The sequence below is a fragment of the Lycium barbarum genome, chromosome 9 (assembly GCF_019175385.1).
Source record: "Lycium barbarum isolate Lr01 chromosome 9, ASM1917538v2, whole genome shotgun sequence".
NCBI classification, from domain to species: domain Eukaryota; kingdom Viridiplantae; phylum Streptophyta; class Magnoliopsida; order Solanales; family Solanaceae; genus Lycium; species Lycium barbarum.
The window spans coordinates 13,187,696-13,204,406 of record NC_083345.1 but is presented as its reverse complement, the minus strand read 5'-3'; the positions used below and the strand labels follow the sequence as shown (position 1 = coordinate 13,204,406).

General features: G+C 31.7%; 1 protein-coding gene across 1 annotated transcript; it reads left to right on the top strand.

Moving 5' to 3' along the window:
• The first annotated feature begins 433 nt into the window (after positions 1-433).
• Positions 434-6,163, top strand: LOC132611322 (heat stress transcription factor A-6b-like). The gene is made up of 2 exons (XM_060325752.1): positions 434-1,254; positions 4,998-6,163. The coding sequence occupies exons 1-2, from the start codon at positions 961-963 to the stop codon at positions 5,838-5,840; spliced, it is 1,137 nt and encodes a 378-aa protein (XP_060181735.1). The 5' UTR covers positions 434-960; the 3' UTR covers positions 5,841-6,163.
• Positions 6,164-16,711: the final 10,548 nt, after the last annotated feature.

Here is a 16,711-nt window from a genome sequence, read left to right as displayed (position 1 = left end):
AATACTACAACAACAATAACAACAATACTATACCCAATGAAATTTCACAATGTAAGATCTGAAGAGGGTAAAATGTACGCAGACCTTACCCCTATCTCGAAAGATAGGGAGACTGTTTCCGAAAGACCCTCGGCTCAAGAAAAAATGTCACTAGGTTCAATGAACAAATAAAATTATTCTCGTACCAGACCTTCCCAAAAGGGTTATTAAAGAAAGAGTTAATTCTGAGAAATAAAATATAAAAAGGGACTGAAAATATCTAAGGACCATTCCATAATTAGATTAATATTACTCCCTCTATTTTAATTTATGTGAACCTATTTTTTTTTTAGTCCTTATCAAAATCAATGACCTTTTTCCTAATTTAAAAATAAATTTACTTTATGAATAATTTATGATCACATAAATATTCAAGACTTATTTTGAATCATAAATTTTTAAAAAAAAATTCACTTTTTTAAATATCGTGCTCAGTTAAATAGATTTACATAAATTGAAACGAAAGGAGTATTATTTTCAAAACTTGTATTCATCAAACTGTGACCTAACCACCTCCTTTTTCCATCTCTCTCTCTCCTCTCTCTTGACATCCATTACAACATGTTTCCATCTCCTCCAAATCTAAATCCAACTTCCTTGTTTTACCAACTCTTTTTATCTCTCTATATAATTTATTTTCTTTCTCTACTCCTGTTTCTTCTTAATTTTTTCATCTAAATCTTGATTTTCCTCACTCTCAAACCCTTTCGCTCAAACCCTAACTCCTTAAACCACCACAAATCAATATACATTTTGAAGAGAAACTCCCAAAGATGTTGTAGCTCCTCCTTTGAACTTCAAAACACACTATATTTGTATTATCTTAATTTGTTATTTTCCTTTCAGGACTTATTATTCTTTGAGCTTCACCTCATAAGATCTAATTTTCTACCCCTTGTTATTCAAGATTCATAAGTATATATGGATCCTAATTTTGCCCCAATAAAAGAAGAGTTTCCTGGATCTAATGAGACTTCTTCCTTTATGTGGACTAATCCTCAACCAATGGAGGGGCTTCATGAGAATGGGCCTCCACCATTTCTAACAAAGACTTATGAACTTGTGGATGATCCAAACACAAATGGTGTTGTTTCTTGGAGTATAGGTAATAACAGTTTCATTGTTTGGGATCCTCAGACCTTTGCCATGAATCTACTTCCAAGGTACTTCAAGCATAACAATTTCTCAAGCTTTGTCAGGCAGCTCAATACTTATGTAAGCATTATTTTTCTCTAACCAATTCAAATAGTGTATATGAGCACACAAAATACTCTTATATATAGAGAGAACAAAAAAAGATCAAGACTTCTATGTACTGATATATATGGCGCTCTAGAATTTTCTCATGTTAGTGAAGTTTCTAGTGAATATCCTGAATTTTCAAATGCAACTTGCACTATATTCTTTTTTCCTTTATTGGCAAATTGCACTCGATTTGTTTCTTTCTTTCTTTCTTTCTTCTTCTTTGTTTTTTTTTTTTTAAATATTAGTTCTCGTATCCGCGCGATGCACGGAAAATATTGAAGAATATATTTATTGATAAATTATAATCTGGCTTGTTTAAGTACATTACATCATATATTACTTTAACAAAATTCAATTGTCATCTTTTTTTTTGTTTTTAATTGCAGTGTACTTAATAACAAAATCTTTATAAAATTAGAAAAGACGGATGATAAATGCAAATATTTTGTTAGTTCCTTAAATAGATTGAGAATTCCTTTTACTCTCTTCATAATATTTTTATTTAATTTTGATCAAAATTATATCATCATTTTTATAGATGAAAATCATTCTTTTTAACTTTTTAAGTACCTTTTTACCCTCTAAATTATTAATCTATCTCTAGTTTTCTCTTTTTAATAGCCCTTACGTTCACCAACCCCCCCAAAGCTGCATAGCATAAGGAACAGTTGTCTCAAATACAGTATCTGAAAGTACCAACATATATTACGGACTTAGCTTTAATTATAGAATAAATGAAGTAAAAACATGAAAAATAAATTTGAATGAACATCTAAAATTTTGATAACTGAGCATAATAACATTTTAATTAGGAATTATTCGTATAAGTAATTTTTGATAATAGTAGCCAAAACTCAAATTTCATTTACTTAATTGAGAATGCAAGAGAACAAAAACCTTTTAAACACATAGTTAATGCATGTAATATAACAGAATAATTATTAAAATTAAAGATATTTTATAACAATTCCGTAATGATCAATATTATAGTTTAAATGAATATCAAAAAATGATATAGTTAGAAAATATTACATTAATGGTAACCAAAACTCTAATAATTGAATAATATTGCCCTACTGTTTATCAATTAAGTCTTTTAGTATTTTTAGTTAAATTATCTTATTTTTAAAGTTAATTCAAAGTGTAAATAATTCAAAGTGTAAATACCCTTATGTTTATTTTCATTATTCAATGTTTTTGTTTTCGGCTTATTTTCTAAATTGTAGTTATCTTATTCACAATACGAATTTGTTTTAAGTATGAAAAAATCATCAAAATGCTCACAAATCCATATTCAGTTTAATATCAAATTCAAACATTAACCACATCTGTTCAATTCTTTTTATTAGTTATGTTAAGCTAGCCATTAATTCAATTCAATATCAATTTTAACATCAATCCAAATGTTCTTATTTTTAATCTAATTTTTTTTATGCCATTTATTAAAATATTATCTTTCAAGTAAAATTCAAATTCTTTTAACTCAATTCAAATATTATTATTGGAATGCTTATTAATTTTGTTTCAATACCGATATGTGGTTTTTTCATAACATGAGACTCGACTTATGTTCTATGACTACTATCCTTCTTTTGTATAGGGTTTATGTATTAAGATATCAAAAATTATTTTCATTATTTGATATTTTTATTTTTAGCTGGATTAGCATGCAAAAAAGAAAAACTCTTAACATATATTTCAATATTTTATTTGAAAAGTCAACCTACATATCATAACTGAGTTAATCTTGTTAGATAAATGTCATTTTGAAATTTAGAATACATTTCAAATTTGTTAGCTAACAACAATGTCAGATTTTTTAATCGTGTTTCTTCTTTTTTATTTGATCTTTTTATTGAATTTATTAGTAATGTCATACTACCATTTTATTTAGTGCTTTTTCTAAATCTTTTTGTTGTAAAATTATTTCTTTGTTTATAAGATTTACCATCCAATCAATTTGTATCCTTTTGATTGATGTTTGATTAATATTAACTCTAACTTCTAAATCTTGCAAAGCTTTCAAGTTAAACTCAAACTCAAATTGTATATATGAGCGCACAAAATACTCTTTATCATATATATATATATATATATATATATAGAAAACAAAAAAAAAAAAGATCAAGACTTCTATATAATGAATATAGTATATTTTCTTGGTCAATTATAATGATATGTATAGTTTTTGATATATATAGTGCTCTAGAATTTTTTCTGAAGTTTCTAGTGAATATTCTGAATTTTCACATGCAGCTTGCACTGCTCTAGAATTTTCTCATGTTAGTGAAGTTTCTAGTGAATATTCTGAATTTTCACATGCAGCTTGCACCGCTCTAGAATTTTCTCATGTTAGTGAAGTTTCTAGTGAATATTCTGAATTTTCAAATGCAGCTTGCACTATATTCTTTTTTCCTTTATTGACAAGTTGCACTCGATTTGTTTCTTTTTTTAAGATATTGTGGAGAATAAATCATAAAGTCTCTAAAATGGAAAGAATAAGGGCTTAGAAAACTATATAAATCTACGGCTAAATCGCTAAGAAAGGGAAGTGATATATGTATCTTTTAGTCACAAAACAAACAGGAAATATGCAGTTACCTATGTGTAATTAACATTAAAATAATTCATCAGCCAATTCCAATTATTTTATGTTCGGCTACATTTCATTAGTGTTTGCAAATAATGCAATTTCTCCTAGCAATACTTCTTTATGAGCGCACAAGACAACTTTACTATGAGTTTAATTATTATACGCTGGCAGTTTATGTAAAGACTTCTTAGAGCCCGTTTGGATTGGCTTATAAGTTGCTGAAAACAGCTTATAAGCTGTTTTCAGCTTTTTTGAATGTTTGGCTGACCAACTTAACGCCATTTTGTGCTTAAAATAAGCCTAAAAAAATAATTGAGCTCGTTTGTCTTAGTTTATCTAAAGCATCTTATAAGCTACTTTTTTTAAGCCCATCCAAACAAGCTCTTACACTATCATGTCACCTAAAAGATAACTACACCGAAAAGATAACTACATGTAAACCGTCCAAAGATAGATAACTACATGCAGGGGCGGAGCCACCTTCGCCAGAAAATTACATTGTATATATAGGTGAAATTTTAATTTTATAGGTATGTATAATAGTGTTGACACTTCTTAACACAAGTTGAAGGCTTAGCGTAGCGTTTAAGGGATTGCAAAAGTCTCTAAGATCACGGGTTCAAACCTTGGTCACGACATTTCTAAATTTTTTGACATCCCTTAATATGAATTCTGGCTCTGCCACTGACTACAAGACAGGTAACTATCAATAGTATTAAAAAAATTATACTATCGGTACATATAAGTTAAATCCTAATATAATTATATTCGTATTTCATGATCCTTTTTTTCATTTTTCTTCCACGCACAAGACAACTTTACTATGAGTTTAATTATTATACGCTGGCAGTTTATGTAAAGACTTCTACACTATTATGTCACCTAAAAGATAATTACATGTAAACTGTCCAAAGATAGATAACTACATGTAAACTGTCCAAAGAAAGTGAAATTAGTAAACTGGAAAATAAGGCAGGTAACTATCAATAGTATAAAAAAAAAATTATACTATCGGTACATATAAGTTAAATCCTAATATAATTATATTCGTATTTCATGATCCTTTTTTTCATTTGTCTTCCCTAATGGAAGATTACTAGCACTGTGAATTATTATGCAGGGATTTAGGAAGGTCAATCCAGACCAATGGGAGTTTGCTAATGAAGGTTTCTTGAGGGGACAAAGGCATCTCTTGAAAACAATTAGGAGGAGAAAGACAAGTAATTTCCATCTTGGCCAAGCTTCAAATCAAGGTATAGACTCTTATATTGAATTGGGAAAGCTTGAATTAGATGGAGAAATTGATCGATTAAGGCGCGAGAAGCAGGTTTTGACGATGGAATTGGTGGAGCTTAGACAACATCAACAGACTACTAAATCACACATCAAATCAATGGAAGAAAAGCTTAAAAAAACTGAACAAAAACAAAAACAAATGATGAGTTTCTTGGCTAAAGCAATGCAAAATCCAAGGTTTTTGGAGCAAATGATGCAACAAAGGGAAAGAAGGAAGGAACTTGTAGAAGAAACTAGGAAGAAGAGGAGGAGGCAAATTGATTATCAAGGTCCTAGCAATGTTGGACTTGGAGAATTAGGCCATAGTGTGAATAATATCGATGGAAATGATCTTAATATAAAGATGGAACCTCAAGAATATTATGGTGAAATTTATGGATTTGATGATTTTGAATTGGAGAGATCACTTGATCATACGAGCATGCAAGGACCAAGTGGGAACACAATCAATCTTGATCAAGAAGACTACAATATTGAGAATGAAGATTTCGTAAACTTTGAAAGTGAGAATAAAGCTATTGATGAAGGATTTTGGGAGGATTTGTTGGATGAAAATGTTGAAGATGATATCAATTTACTTGATAATAATATTGAAGGAGGAAATGAAGAAGGAAATGTGGATATTTTGGCTCATCAGCTTGGATTTTTGGGTTCTTCACCAAAGTAAATATCAATCAATTTACCTAATATAGAACTATAAGTTAGATGCTAATTAATTGGCATCGAGGATGCCAATTCTTTTGCAAAAGAAAGCAACTCTACAAGTAAGTTTAATTTTATGATTCTCACGTGTTTTATATCTTCCTTTTAACCCATGGAATTGTTTGGTACCTTTCACATCTTGGAAGGTCTACTTGTTTTCTTCTGTATTGAAATGTAACTTTGTCCCCAGCTTGTTATTTGCTACATTACTCTCTTATTTTCTTGTTTTAGACACTTGTAAGGACAAAGTTACCCGTTATCTATACTGGTGGGAGCAAGTTGAAAGTTGATCATTAGTTTTTGAGGTTATGGAAATCTTAAATGGTTCATATATGAGAAAAATGTTTCTACTCATCTAGTGAATATAATGAATTTTGATTATAGAAGTGAGAAAGTAAGAACTATGAGAATTTTGAGATTAATTAGAGATATCATAATTACAGAATATACCTGTGTATGCTATTTGAAACTTTTAACTAAAATTTATAGAGTCAAATTTAAGATCACGGTAATGCAATTGTTTCTTTGACGATATATAATAGATTTATTTTGGTTCAGATCCTTAATTACTACCAATCAGTCGTATAGTAGTACTCCCTTCATTTCAAAATAAGTATCTCTTTTAGCTCATACATCCCCTTCAGAAATTGCTCGCTCTTAAAAAATTAGGAGTGTTTTTATCAGCCTATTTCTAATTAATGCTTAGCAAAGAAAAGTTATTTAATGATTCTTGATTTATAAATAAGGGTAGATTTGAAAGAATAAAATTAATTTCTTCTTAAAATTCTAAAGCGTCACTTATTTTGGAACAAAATAAAAAGCGTAAAAGGACACCTATTTTGGAATGGCGGGAGTAATAGATATTCTTGATTTCTATTTATTGAGTTAAGAATTGACTGATGTTTAGCAAGGTAAAGATAGAAGGTGAAGACGTTATTTGTACCTAATAATGTAGATGTGAAATATCTTGATATTGTTGAATATTGAGGGATTATACAATAGACCAAAAGCTTATAAGATTTTGTTTGATTCTAGACAAACATGTCCCAGCTTCCCACAACAGATAGCATATGGAGTTATTGTGTCTCGGGTTCAAAGTTGTTATTTAATCCATTGACTAAAGGAAATTTGGCAAGTAGCTAGTTTTCCACGTGAAGTTGTTGCCTGAAAGACAGCTATGGATTTCATTAAGGGCAAATATTTAAATTGAGCCCAGGCCTCTTTTTAAGTTTGGAGTACAGTTTATGCTTTTGAAAAGGATTTAAGTTCTACTTGTAATATGTAAACACCTTTTATTAAGGTCAGTACATAAATTAATCTCTCATTAGTTCAGATGGATTAATTACCTTCCTTAATAGTTGGTACAGCTACAGTCTGCACATCATAAGTTGGTTGAAGGCCGAAATGCACTACTGCTGACCTAGTAGGCTTTTTATACTATATATACGTGCAAGTCTTAAAGAATGCCTAGTGTCCTAAAAATTGGGGCTCAAGGTCTGTCATCCCAAATCCAAGGGTTTTTTGAATTCTCTTTGCAATCGGAGTTATTTGAGAACATGTTTGTACAAGAAGTGGCGAGCCAAAAATTCTGACGTGTTAAATTTTTTACTGTTGGATTTGCTATCTATAAGTTAATTGAATTATTATCAAAAAGTAACTAATTTCTTCAGTACTCAATCAATTATCCACGAGACAATAACATGTCATATTTCCTCTCCCAAAATAAATATCGTTTTAGCTCATTTCACGCTTCTAAATAAATCAATAAATACAATATATAGTTTACCCAATTATTCTTATTTAACAAAATAATTATTTATTCTCTTTTGAGTACTACACATCTTGCTAATAATTTTGACATTGAAAAACATTCTTCTCAAATATCAACAATATCATATCGTGTGAATGGTATTAGATGTCCAATAATTGTTATAATTCTAATATTTTGATTATTTTGTTCTTTGAAAATTGAGCATACTAAAAAAAAGTAGTTCTTCAATATAAGAATATAGTTGAAAAAGGAAATTATTGTAATATTTGTCTTGAGTTTCTAAAACCACTATAATTTTGGGATTTTTTTTTTCTAAAGTGATACTCCCTCCGTCCCATAATAAGTGTCACTTTAGCCCAAAATACGCATATTAAGAAATTAATCATGCAATGTAAATTTTACTAAATTATCCCTATATAATAAAAATAAATTACTTTTCCTAAATTTGTCAGTTTTTGTCTAAGGAAAAAGGTGAAAAAAATTTGTTAATATATGCATTGATTTTCTAAGGTGACATTTATTATGGAATAAAAAAATTTGATTAAGTTGATACTTATTATGGAACGGAGAGAGTAATATTTATTTTGAGATGGAATGTAGTAGCATATAAAACTGCTCATATGTTTTTTAATCTTTTAAGTTCAAATAAATGAGCCAAAAAAGGTAAGATGTATTCAATGAATCCACAAAGTAGTTGTCAGTCTGCCCCCGCATTGCCTTGGCTCGTGGATAACGTCGAAACTGGGGAAAAGGCAATTAGTTCGGCACACATGTCAGCTTCAGCAGATTTACAGACAGACACATACATTCATATAGACTCGAAAGGTCATCCTTGTTTCGGCTTTCCTCGGCATTTGTGGTGTTTACCATATCTGTTGAGGTGTCAGGATTACATATGTTGTCCAAACCCCTAGAGTTACTGTTGTTTCCCAATTCCGTTTCTTCATTTGGAAGTAGTTTCTTCTCACTGGTTCATATTGCTCAGAATTTTTATGACAAGTGGAACTAATGGAAACTGACCAGTGGTTGTTATGGGCTTCAAGATAACAAATACTATATACTTATAATTGGATAACTATGTAGTGAATTCACTTGGGTTTTTTATGTGAACTAATCAACGGGTCCAATTATTTGAAGATATTTTTGCTTTTAATTTTTATATATGCTGTCTCTAGAGGTTTCAAAAACAAATAGAATTAAGGATCAATTACACTAAATATTCCTAGAATTTTATTGAGCTAAAACAAGTTAAAATTACTTTAAATATGCTGTGAAATTATCTACTTTGGGTCAAGTATTATGATTTTCCTAAGTCTTGACTCTTACAAATAAAGTCTCACATTAGCGCTTGTGTAGCAGTGCATTTAGATTGATGTCTTTCCTTGCTTGTGTTGTACACTATCTTATTCTAACATTTCCCGGTGGATATGTTTGGTCAAGTTTTTAAAAATAATTTATTTAAAAAGTATTTTTTTTTAAAAGTACTTTTAGTTAAAAGTAATTTGTGTTTGATCAATTAATTTAAAAAGTACTTTTAAGCAGCAATTAGTGTCTCGCTTAGCTTTTAAAAAGTATTTATATGTGTATTTTTCTCAAAAGTGCTTTTGGACAAAAAATATTTTTTTTAGCTTCTAAAAAATCGTTTCTGCTACTCTCTAAAAGCACTTATTTTCTCTCAAAAGCTTGGCTAAACATCTCACTTTTTTTACAATAAGCACTTATTGAAAAAATAAATATTTTTGAGAAAAAATAAGCTTGGCAAGTAGACTGGGCGGGTCAAAGCTTTTAGCGGGTCAAAGCTTTTATTCTTAAAATATTAAATTAAACAAGGGCAGGTCTGAGCTTGACGTATGAATAAGAAGGTTGTTTCGCCAATTGATTATTTATTAATTTATTAATTTCCTTGCTTAAGTATGTGAATGTATCTCCCAGTTTCATCCACCATTTACTGTGGCTATGACAACTTAAATGATACTTTCAGGATCGATATGACAATTTTACTCTCCTCATTTTTTTCACTACTATAAACAAGGAGTCTGATTGCTTAAGCCATGATTCACCAAAATGCAGTCTCTTGACCATGACGACTAAAAAATTAAAGTCCATTTTGCAAAATACTCAAAAAGATTCTGGAAGTTCGAGGTTCAAACAGCCCAAGCCCACGTCAATAATGGGCCCGTATTTTTTCAATTTTGATAAGAATTAAGTGGGATGATCAATTTTTGAGCCGACAATAATCAAAATTTAGCAACCGTTTCAAATTTAATTGAAAAGTAAATACTTTTAAAATTGAAAATTAATTTGGACAAAAATATTCGAGCTAAAACACCTAACAACTCCAGCACATGGTGCCAAAGTTCGAAGCTTGAAATGGAACTCTATGATCGATTCATGAAATTTAAATTTTTATCAATGCAACTCCAGGAATAATTTATGGAATTTGAACTGATAAATATTTGAACTTCAGCAAAAGTTTTCTGAAGTTTTTTTTTTTTTAACTAAATGTACTTTTGTCAAAATTTTCTTTTCACATTGGAATCTAAATATTTTTGAAATGATGGCTAAAAGTTAATTATTGGTCTTTTTATTTCCGTCAACAATTGCTTTATATTACCTCATAATGCTTTACATGTTCATAATATACCAACTCATCATTTGTAATCCAGCTTGGAAAATCAAAATCCCAAGAAAACCTATATAAAAGTAGAAGGTGAGAATTTAGCTATACCACGGGCTAGCATATTCCATGTGCGAGAGATGTAGACAAAATTGATCTCTTTAAAAGAAACTCATCATTCTCCCTATATTCTCGCAGATGGTATCTATTTCCCAAGATACTGTCATTTTTTGTCGAAACATTTGTACCATATAGTATAAATTTAATTAGTGGTCTAGAAAATGAATATTTGCAAACTTCTCTCGTTCTCCTTCAGCTGTGCCTTTGGAGTTTGGATATCGTTTTCTCACCGACAATCCTAAACTCCCATCGTGATCTCCCCACTACACCAACGGTTCTTCTCACTCTCTCTTTCAATTGGATGCTGAGGTATAACATGAAACTTATTTCACTGACCAATCTTATTAATGTTGGTAGGGAGCCTCCATTTGAATTGACTAATAACTTTATAATTGTATCTTACTATAATTAAGTTTTTTGATAATTCATTTGATAATATTTATTTATAAACGATTTCATTTTTTTCTTTTTGGTTGGTAAGGAGTAGAATGTAACTCTAACCCCAAGGATTTTATATGTTACTCCTATCACACCCCTTTTTTTTACCCGCTTAAAAGGATTTAAAAAGAGTTTTTCCAATCGAAATGACGTTTTGAATAGAGATTATTTATTTGTTACAGAGTCGGCACTTGAAATTAAGTTTTGGTGTTCCAAGTCACCTTATGAATCCCTAATTAAAAGGAAATGACTCTACTTTTATTGGTCTGAGAAAACAAAAGTCCGGGTAAGGAATTCTGTTGACCGGGGAGAAGGTGTGAGGCATTTCTCGAGTTTCGTAGTTCTAGCACGATCGCTTAATCAACTTATGTTCGTTTTAAATTATTTTGGATAAAATGTATTTTATGCCTATGATTCGCTTAAATATTGTTGACTTTTTACTAGTGTTGACTAAGACGCATAGTTACAACCTCAGTCTCGACATATATCGATCAAGACGCGTAAACGCAATCTTAACTTGTGTATAAATACAATCTTAACTTGTGTATCACACCTAAAATTTGAGCCTACTCGCCTTACTTAAACAATGGTGATTATCTTTATTTAAATTCTAAGGTCAGGACGTATAACTAACCCAAGACAATAAATTTGATCATACTAACAGTAGTAAAAAAAATATGAACCTTTATATACCTTAACTAAATTCGTAAAAAAAATCTCATATATTATATGGATTAGAAACTTTATTTCGGCGCACGCTTATGGGGTTCTCTCGGCGCACGTTAATCCAACTAGCGCCAATGGGGAAGAGATCGAAGTCCAAAAACCTGCCTGAAAATAGTTACCGGAAGGAGAATATGAAAGGAACAAAACAAAATGAAGACTCAAACAAGCTGGGTAGTGGAATTTCTCCAATTAGAGGTACCGGTCCGGCCACTGTCAACCTAAAAACAAGAGCACTTGAGGAGATTACGCAGGATGGGCCAATAGGGGGGATAACAGAGAAGACAATCCCAAATGATAACACTTCAACAAGTAAGGCACCATCACCAAGCAGACAAGTGAGCCCAATTAAGAGTAAAGCCGCACAAGCGAAAGAACAGATAGGTGAATGGATGATGGCAACCCACTCCCAAGTAAGCCATGGTAGCCAATCATGGGCGGATGAGGTCGAGCAAGTAGAAGATATTGTTACTGAGATTGAATACTGGAAATATGCAATTGTCTGTTACGTGTTAGGAGCACACCCTCCCATCTCTGTATTGAATGGGTTTATACAAAGAATGTGGGGGAAGCATGGGATAAACAAAGTAGCAATGATGTAGAATGGAATAGTCATGGTTAGGTTTGATTCCGCAGAAGGGAAGAATGAAGTGATACAAGAGGGAATCTACCACTTCGATAACAAACCACTAATTGTGAAAGCCTGGGATTCGGAGATGGAATTCACAAGAGATGAACTATACTCGGTACCAATATGGATTAAAATGCCTGGGTTGGATTTTAAATATTGAAGTTCCCAAGGGCTTGAGCAAACTGGGGAGCCTAGTGGGCAAACCACTTATGGTGGATAGGAATATTGAGAAGATTAATGATTAATGATTAGTATTACACTTTTGATCATCATTTGTCTGTGCCTGTCCTCACATTGTGTTCTTTCTGGATTGTAAGTAGAGCTCTTCCTTTTTTTTCCTTTTTCTCACCACACAGTGTTAATTCGTAGAAAGCAAGAAACTTAGATAGTTTCAAAATTGTGTCGATTGACATAATTCATATTGTGGCATGGACTATTCTTTAGATTTTTCCTGTACTTGGAGTGACTTGTTCAGAAATAATTTCACGAATGAAACATTTTTCATGTTAGATCACGAGCGGGTCAACATAATATGTGTCCTAGCCTCAAGCATTTATATGATGCTTTAAACCTATTTATTTAAAATTACATAATCTTATTTGAATTTTATTCCTTTAGTTTTGTTGAGATGCGAAAATTTATTATAATTTTCAATTTCATATATAATAGACAATATAATTAGTCCATTTAATCTTTATTGAGACACTGTAATTGATTGTCCCTAAGATTTATTAGTTTTGAAATTTTTTCTTTTTTCTGACATTCACAATTCATTAATAAATGAGATAATTGTTAATAACACATCTGAGGTATCACTTTGTACTAGTTTCCTACCTGAACTGTCACCAACTATTTATCAAAACGCACCTCAACTATTATCTAATGGTGTGTGGTGTACGTTGTCTTTTTTATTTAAATGGTGTCAAATGGCAGTCCACGCATAAGATTAATTTGTTTATTTTTTTCAGAAAAAGGATAATAGTCAAAAACACACCTGAAGTATCATTTTTTGCGAGTTTCCTACCTGAACTACCAGGTGTTTGCGTTTCCTACCTGCACCAACTATATATCAAAACACATCTCGAAATTAATAAGTTAACTGTCATGTGAACGATATTTTACAGGCAGATTAAGCTGTCACACGCCTTTTAGCGATTATATACAAACACTTTGTCTAGGCAGCTTTGAGATGTGTTTTAATAAATAGTTGTGATAGTTCAGATAGGAAACGCAAGCACCTTATAATTCATGTAGTAAATTCGCAAATAAAAATGATACTTCAGATGTGTTTTTGACTATTACTCCCTCCGTTTCAATTTATGTGGCACCATTTCTTTTTTAGTCTATCAAAAATGAATGTCACGTTTCCTTATTTGGCAACTATTTAATGGAACAATCCCCATTTTACCCTTATTGGGTCCCACTTGCTTTTAAAGATGTACTTATTGTGAGGAAAAGTCAACAAAAGTAGGCACTAAAGTAAGGGCAATTGGATAAACATTACAAAATGGCAATTTGATAAACATTACAAAATCTTCTCTTATTTTTTAAACACCGCGCTCGATTAAATAATGTCACATAAAATGAGAAGGAGGGAGTATCTCTTAATAAATCATTTGCTTTGAAAGTACAACCATGTGGAAGTTTGAGTATCCAAAAACATTAAGCACATCAACTAATAACTTCAATCTAGAGCTTTTCACGATCTAACTATATCTTAAAGCGTCCACAGAAACATTGAAAGAAGAAATCATATAAAAATTAGAATTCCAAGAGGAAAGAAGCAAAATGTAGGTGCACCAAACGATAAAATCTAAACGGCTTTTCTTTATATTATCGAATTAAGTACAAACCATTTCTAACTAGAGGTGTCAAAATGGGTCCAGCCCAACCCAACCCAGCCCTAAAGGGCCAGAGAGTTAAATGGGCTAGAAAGGACGGACCCTTTTAATTGAAAGGCTTGCAAAATGGCAATCCAACCTAGCCCTAAGCGGGTCGCGGGCTAGGATGGGCCAGCCATTTAAGTTTTTTCGTCTTCCGAAATAACATTTTCTAAGTGAATTTTGGTACAATTTGTACATGAAACTTTTACAAAATAGAATCTTCTACCACCCATTCTTGCGCAAATTCATATCATAGAAGAAAAAATTCAAAATTCAAAATAACAAATATAAATTATTATTTTAATCACTAATTCAGATCACATTTAAAAGAAATTAAACATAATATAAATTCTAAGATTAAAAATATTACTCCAGTTTCTAATTACTACTTAGTAGTAAGTACATTCTTTTTTTTTTTATTACTTTTTATCTTTTTGTTTAATTTACTTATATTTTTTTAAAATTAATTTATTTATTATTCTTTTCTGGCCTCAGCCCAACCCTTGAGGCCGGCGGGCCAAGAGAGGCTGGGCTTTTGAGCCTCACTTCTATATGGGTCAAAGGAGCCCAACTCTATTTGAATAAAGGGTTGGATGGGGCCGGCCTCCCGGGCCAAGTTCATATTGATAACTCTATTTCTAACCCTCTTAATAACTTCCAGGTTTAGTAAACGAGTACTACTATAAATAGTAACCTCGGTTGTCTGGAGTTATTGTTAATGGAAAATAACCAAGTCATCTCAGCAATACCCGATTGAGTGATCTGTTTCTTCCAATAGATTATTAGTACTAGACCTGTCAACCGGTTTGGTTAAACTGGTTAAAACCGGTAACCGGACCGGTTAAACCGGAACCGGTTAACCGGTTCCGGTTAACCATTTAAAAGGTTACCGGTCCGGTTCCGATATTTTTGAAGCCGGAACCGGTTAAACCGGTAAAATCGGAACCGGACCGGTTAAACCGGTTTAACCGGTGAAATTAAAAAAAAATAGCCGTTGGGCCAGACCTGTCCGTTAATGGACCGTTGGCAACGGTCCATTTGCAAAAATGGTCGTTGCCAAACGGTCATTTTATTAATTTTTGGCCCCCAATTTTTTTTTTTAACACTTTAACCCATCCCCCACCCTATATAAACCCTTCTTCATTTTCATTTCAATTCACTCTTCTTCATCTTTCTCTCAAATCTCAAATTCTCAATCTCTCAATTATAGTCACTTTGCAATAATTAGCCACAAAGTCTTATTATAGTTTCAACTTTCAATTATTAATTTTGCAATTATAATATTGTTGGTGGAGTTGGTGATTTTGCAACAATCCGAACTAGCTTTGGTGGATTTGTAATTCTAGCCGCCTTCACTTTGTTGGAAATTAATCCGGCAATTTGGTACCTTCGTTCCAACTCTATCTTTATTTTTCGCAATTTAATTCTAGCAATTTATTTTTCGCAATTTAATTCTAGCAATTTAATTTGTTGTAATTTATTTGATTGTGATTTATTTGATTGTGATTTAAATTAATTCTATTTAATAATGTCAAAGAGATTAAGACGTGGTGCCGGTAGTAGTAGTGGTAGGGGTAGGCTTAATGAGGAAACATTTGTGGAAGAAACACCTAATTTATGTATTGATGTTGGTGGAAATAATCCACTTTTAGGTCATGAGCCAATGCAATAACATTTTACCGACACTTTTAATGAAGACTTAGATGATGATGATGAAACACAACCCCCCGAAAATCCCATAGGAGATACATGTCCTGCCCAATCACATACACAAGACAAACCGCCTAGAACTCGTAAGCCAACAGCTAAAGTTTGGAAATTTATGACTAAGAATAGGGAAAATCAATCAGCTACATGTACCCTATGTGGACAAGTATTTAGTTTTAAGCAAGGAACTGGTAAGGATGGTGGAACGGGTACACTAAATGCTCATATGAAAACCAAACATATGGATGTTTGGAGAGAGAGCAAACGGGTTCAAATGTGTGTGTGTGGGGGGGGGGGGGGGGGGGATTCAAATGACGATAGACCCACGAACCGGTAGAAATTTTAAGTATGACAAGAAAAAAGAGCGCGTAGAAATAGCTAAAATGGTAGCTTATGATTGTTTACCATTTTCCTTTCCCTCGGGTTTGGGGTTTGTTACTTACATTCTACGTTGTTATAATCCGTTATTTGAGGGTATTCCTAGAAGTACTTGTAGAGCCGATGTTATAGATTTGTTTTAAAAATATAGATTTTATTTGCGCCATGTATTTAATTCTCTAAATTGTAATGTTTGTCTTACCGCTGGTTTGGGTCTTAGTATTAACCATTTAGATTTTTTTGCTATTACATGTCATTGGGTTGATGACAACTGGGTTATGCAAAAAAGAATTATAGCTTTTTTATATGACGAAGGAAAAGGTCGTCACAATGGAATTTTTTTAGCCGATTCAATGTCTACTATTATGAGATTGTTTAACATTTATAGAAAAACACTTTGTATTGCTTTAGATAATGCTTCTAATAATACAAAGGCGATAGGTCTTTTAAAAAGAGAACTAAACCCTCCGCTAAGAAATATTTTTCATTTAAGATGTAGTTGTCACATTTTAAACTTAATTGTTAAAGATGGTCTTGTGCATTTTGAAGATTCTGTTCAAAAAGTTAG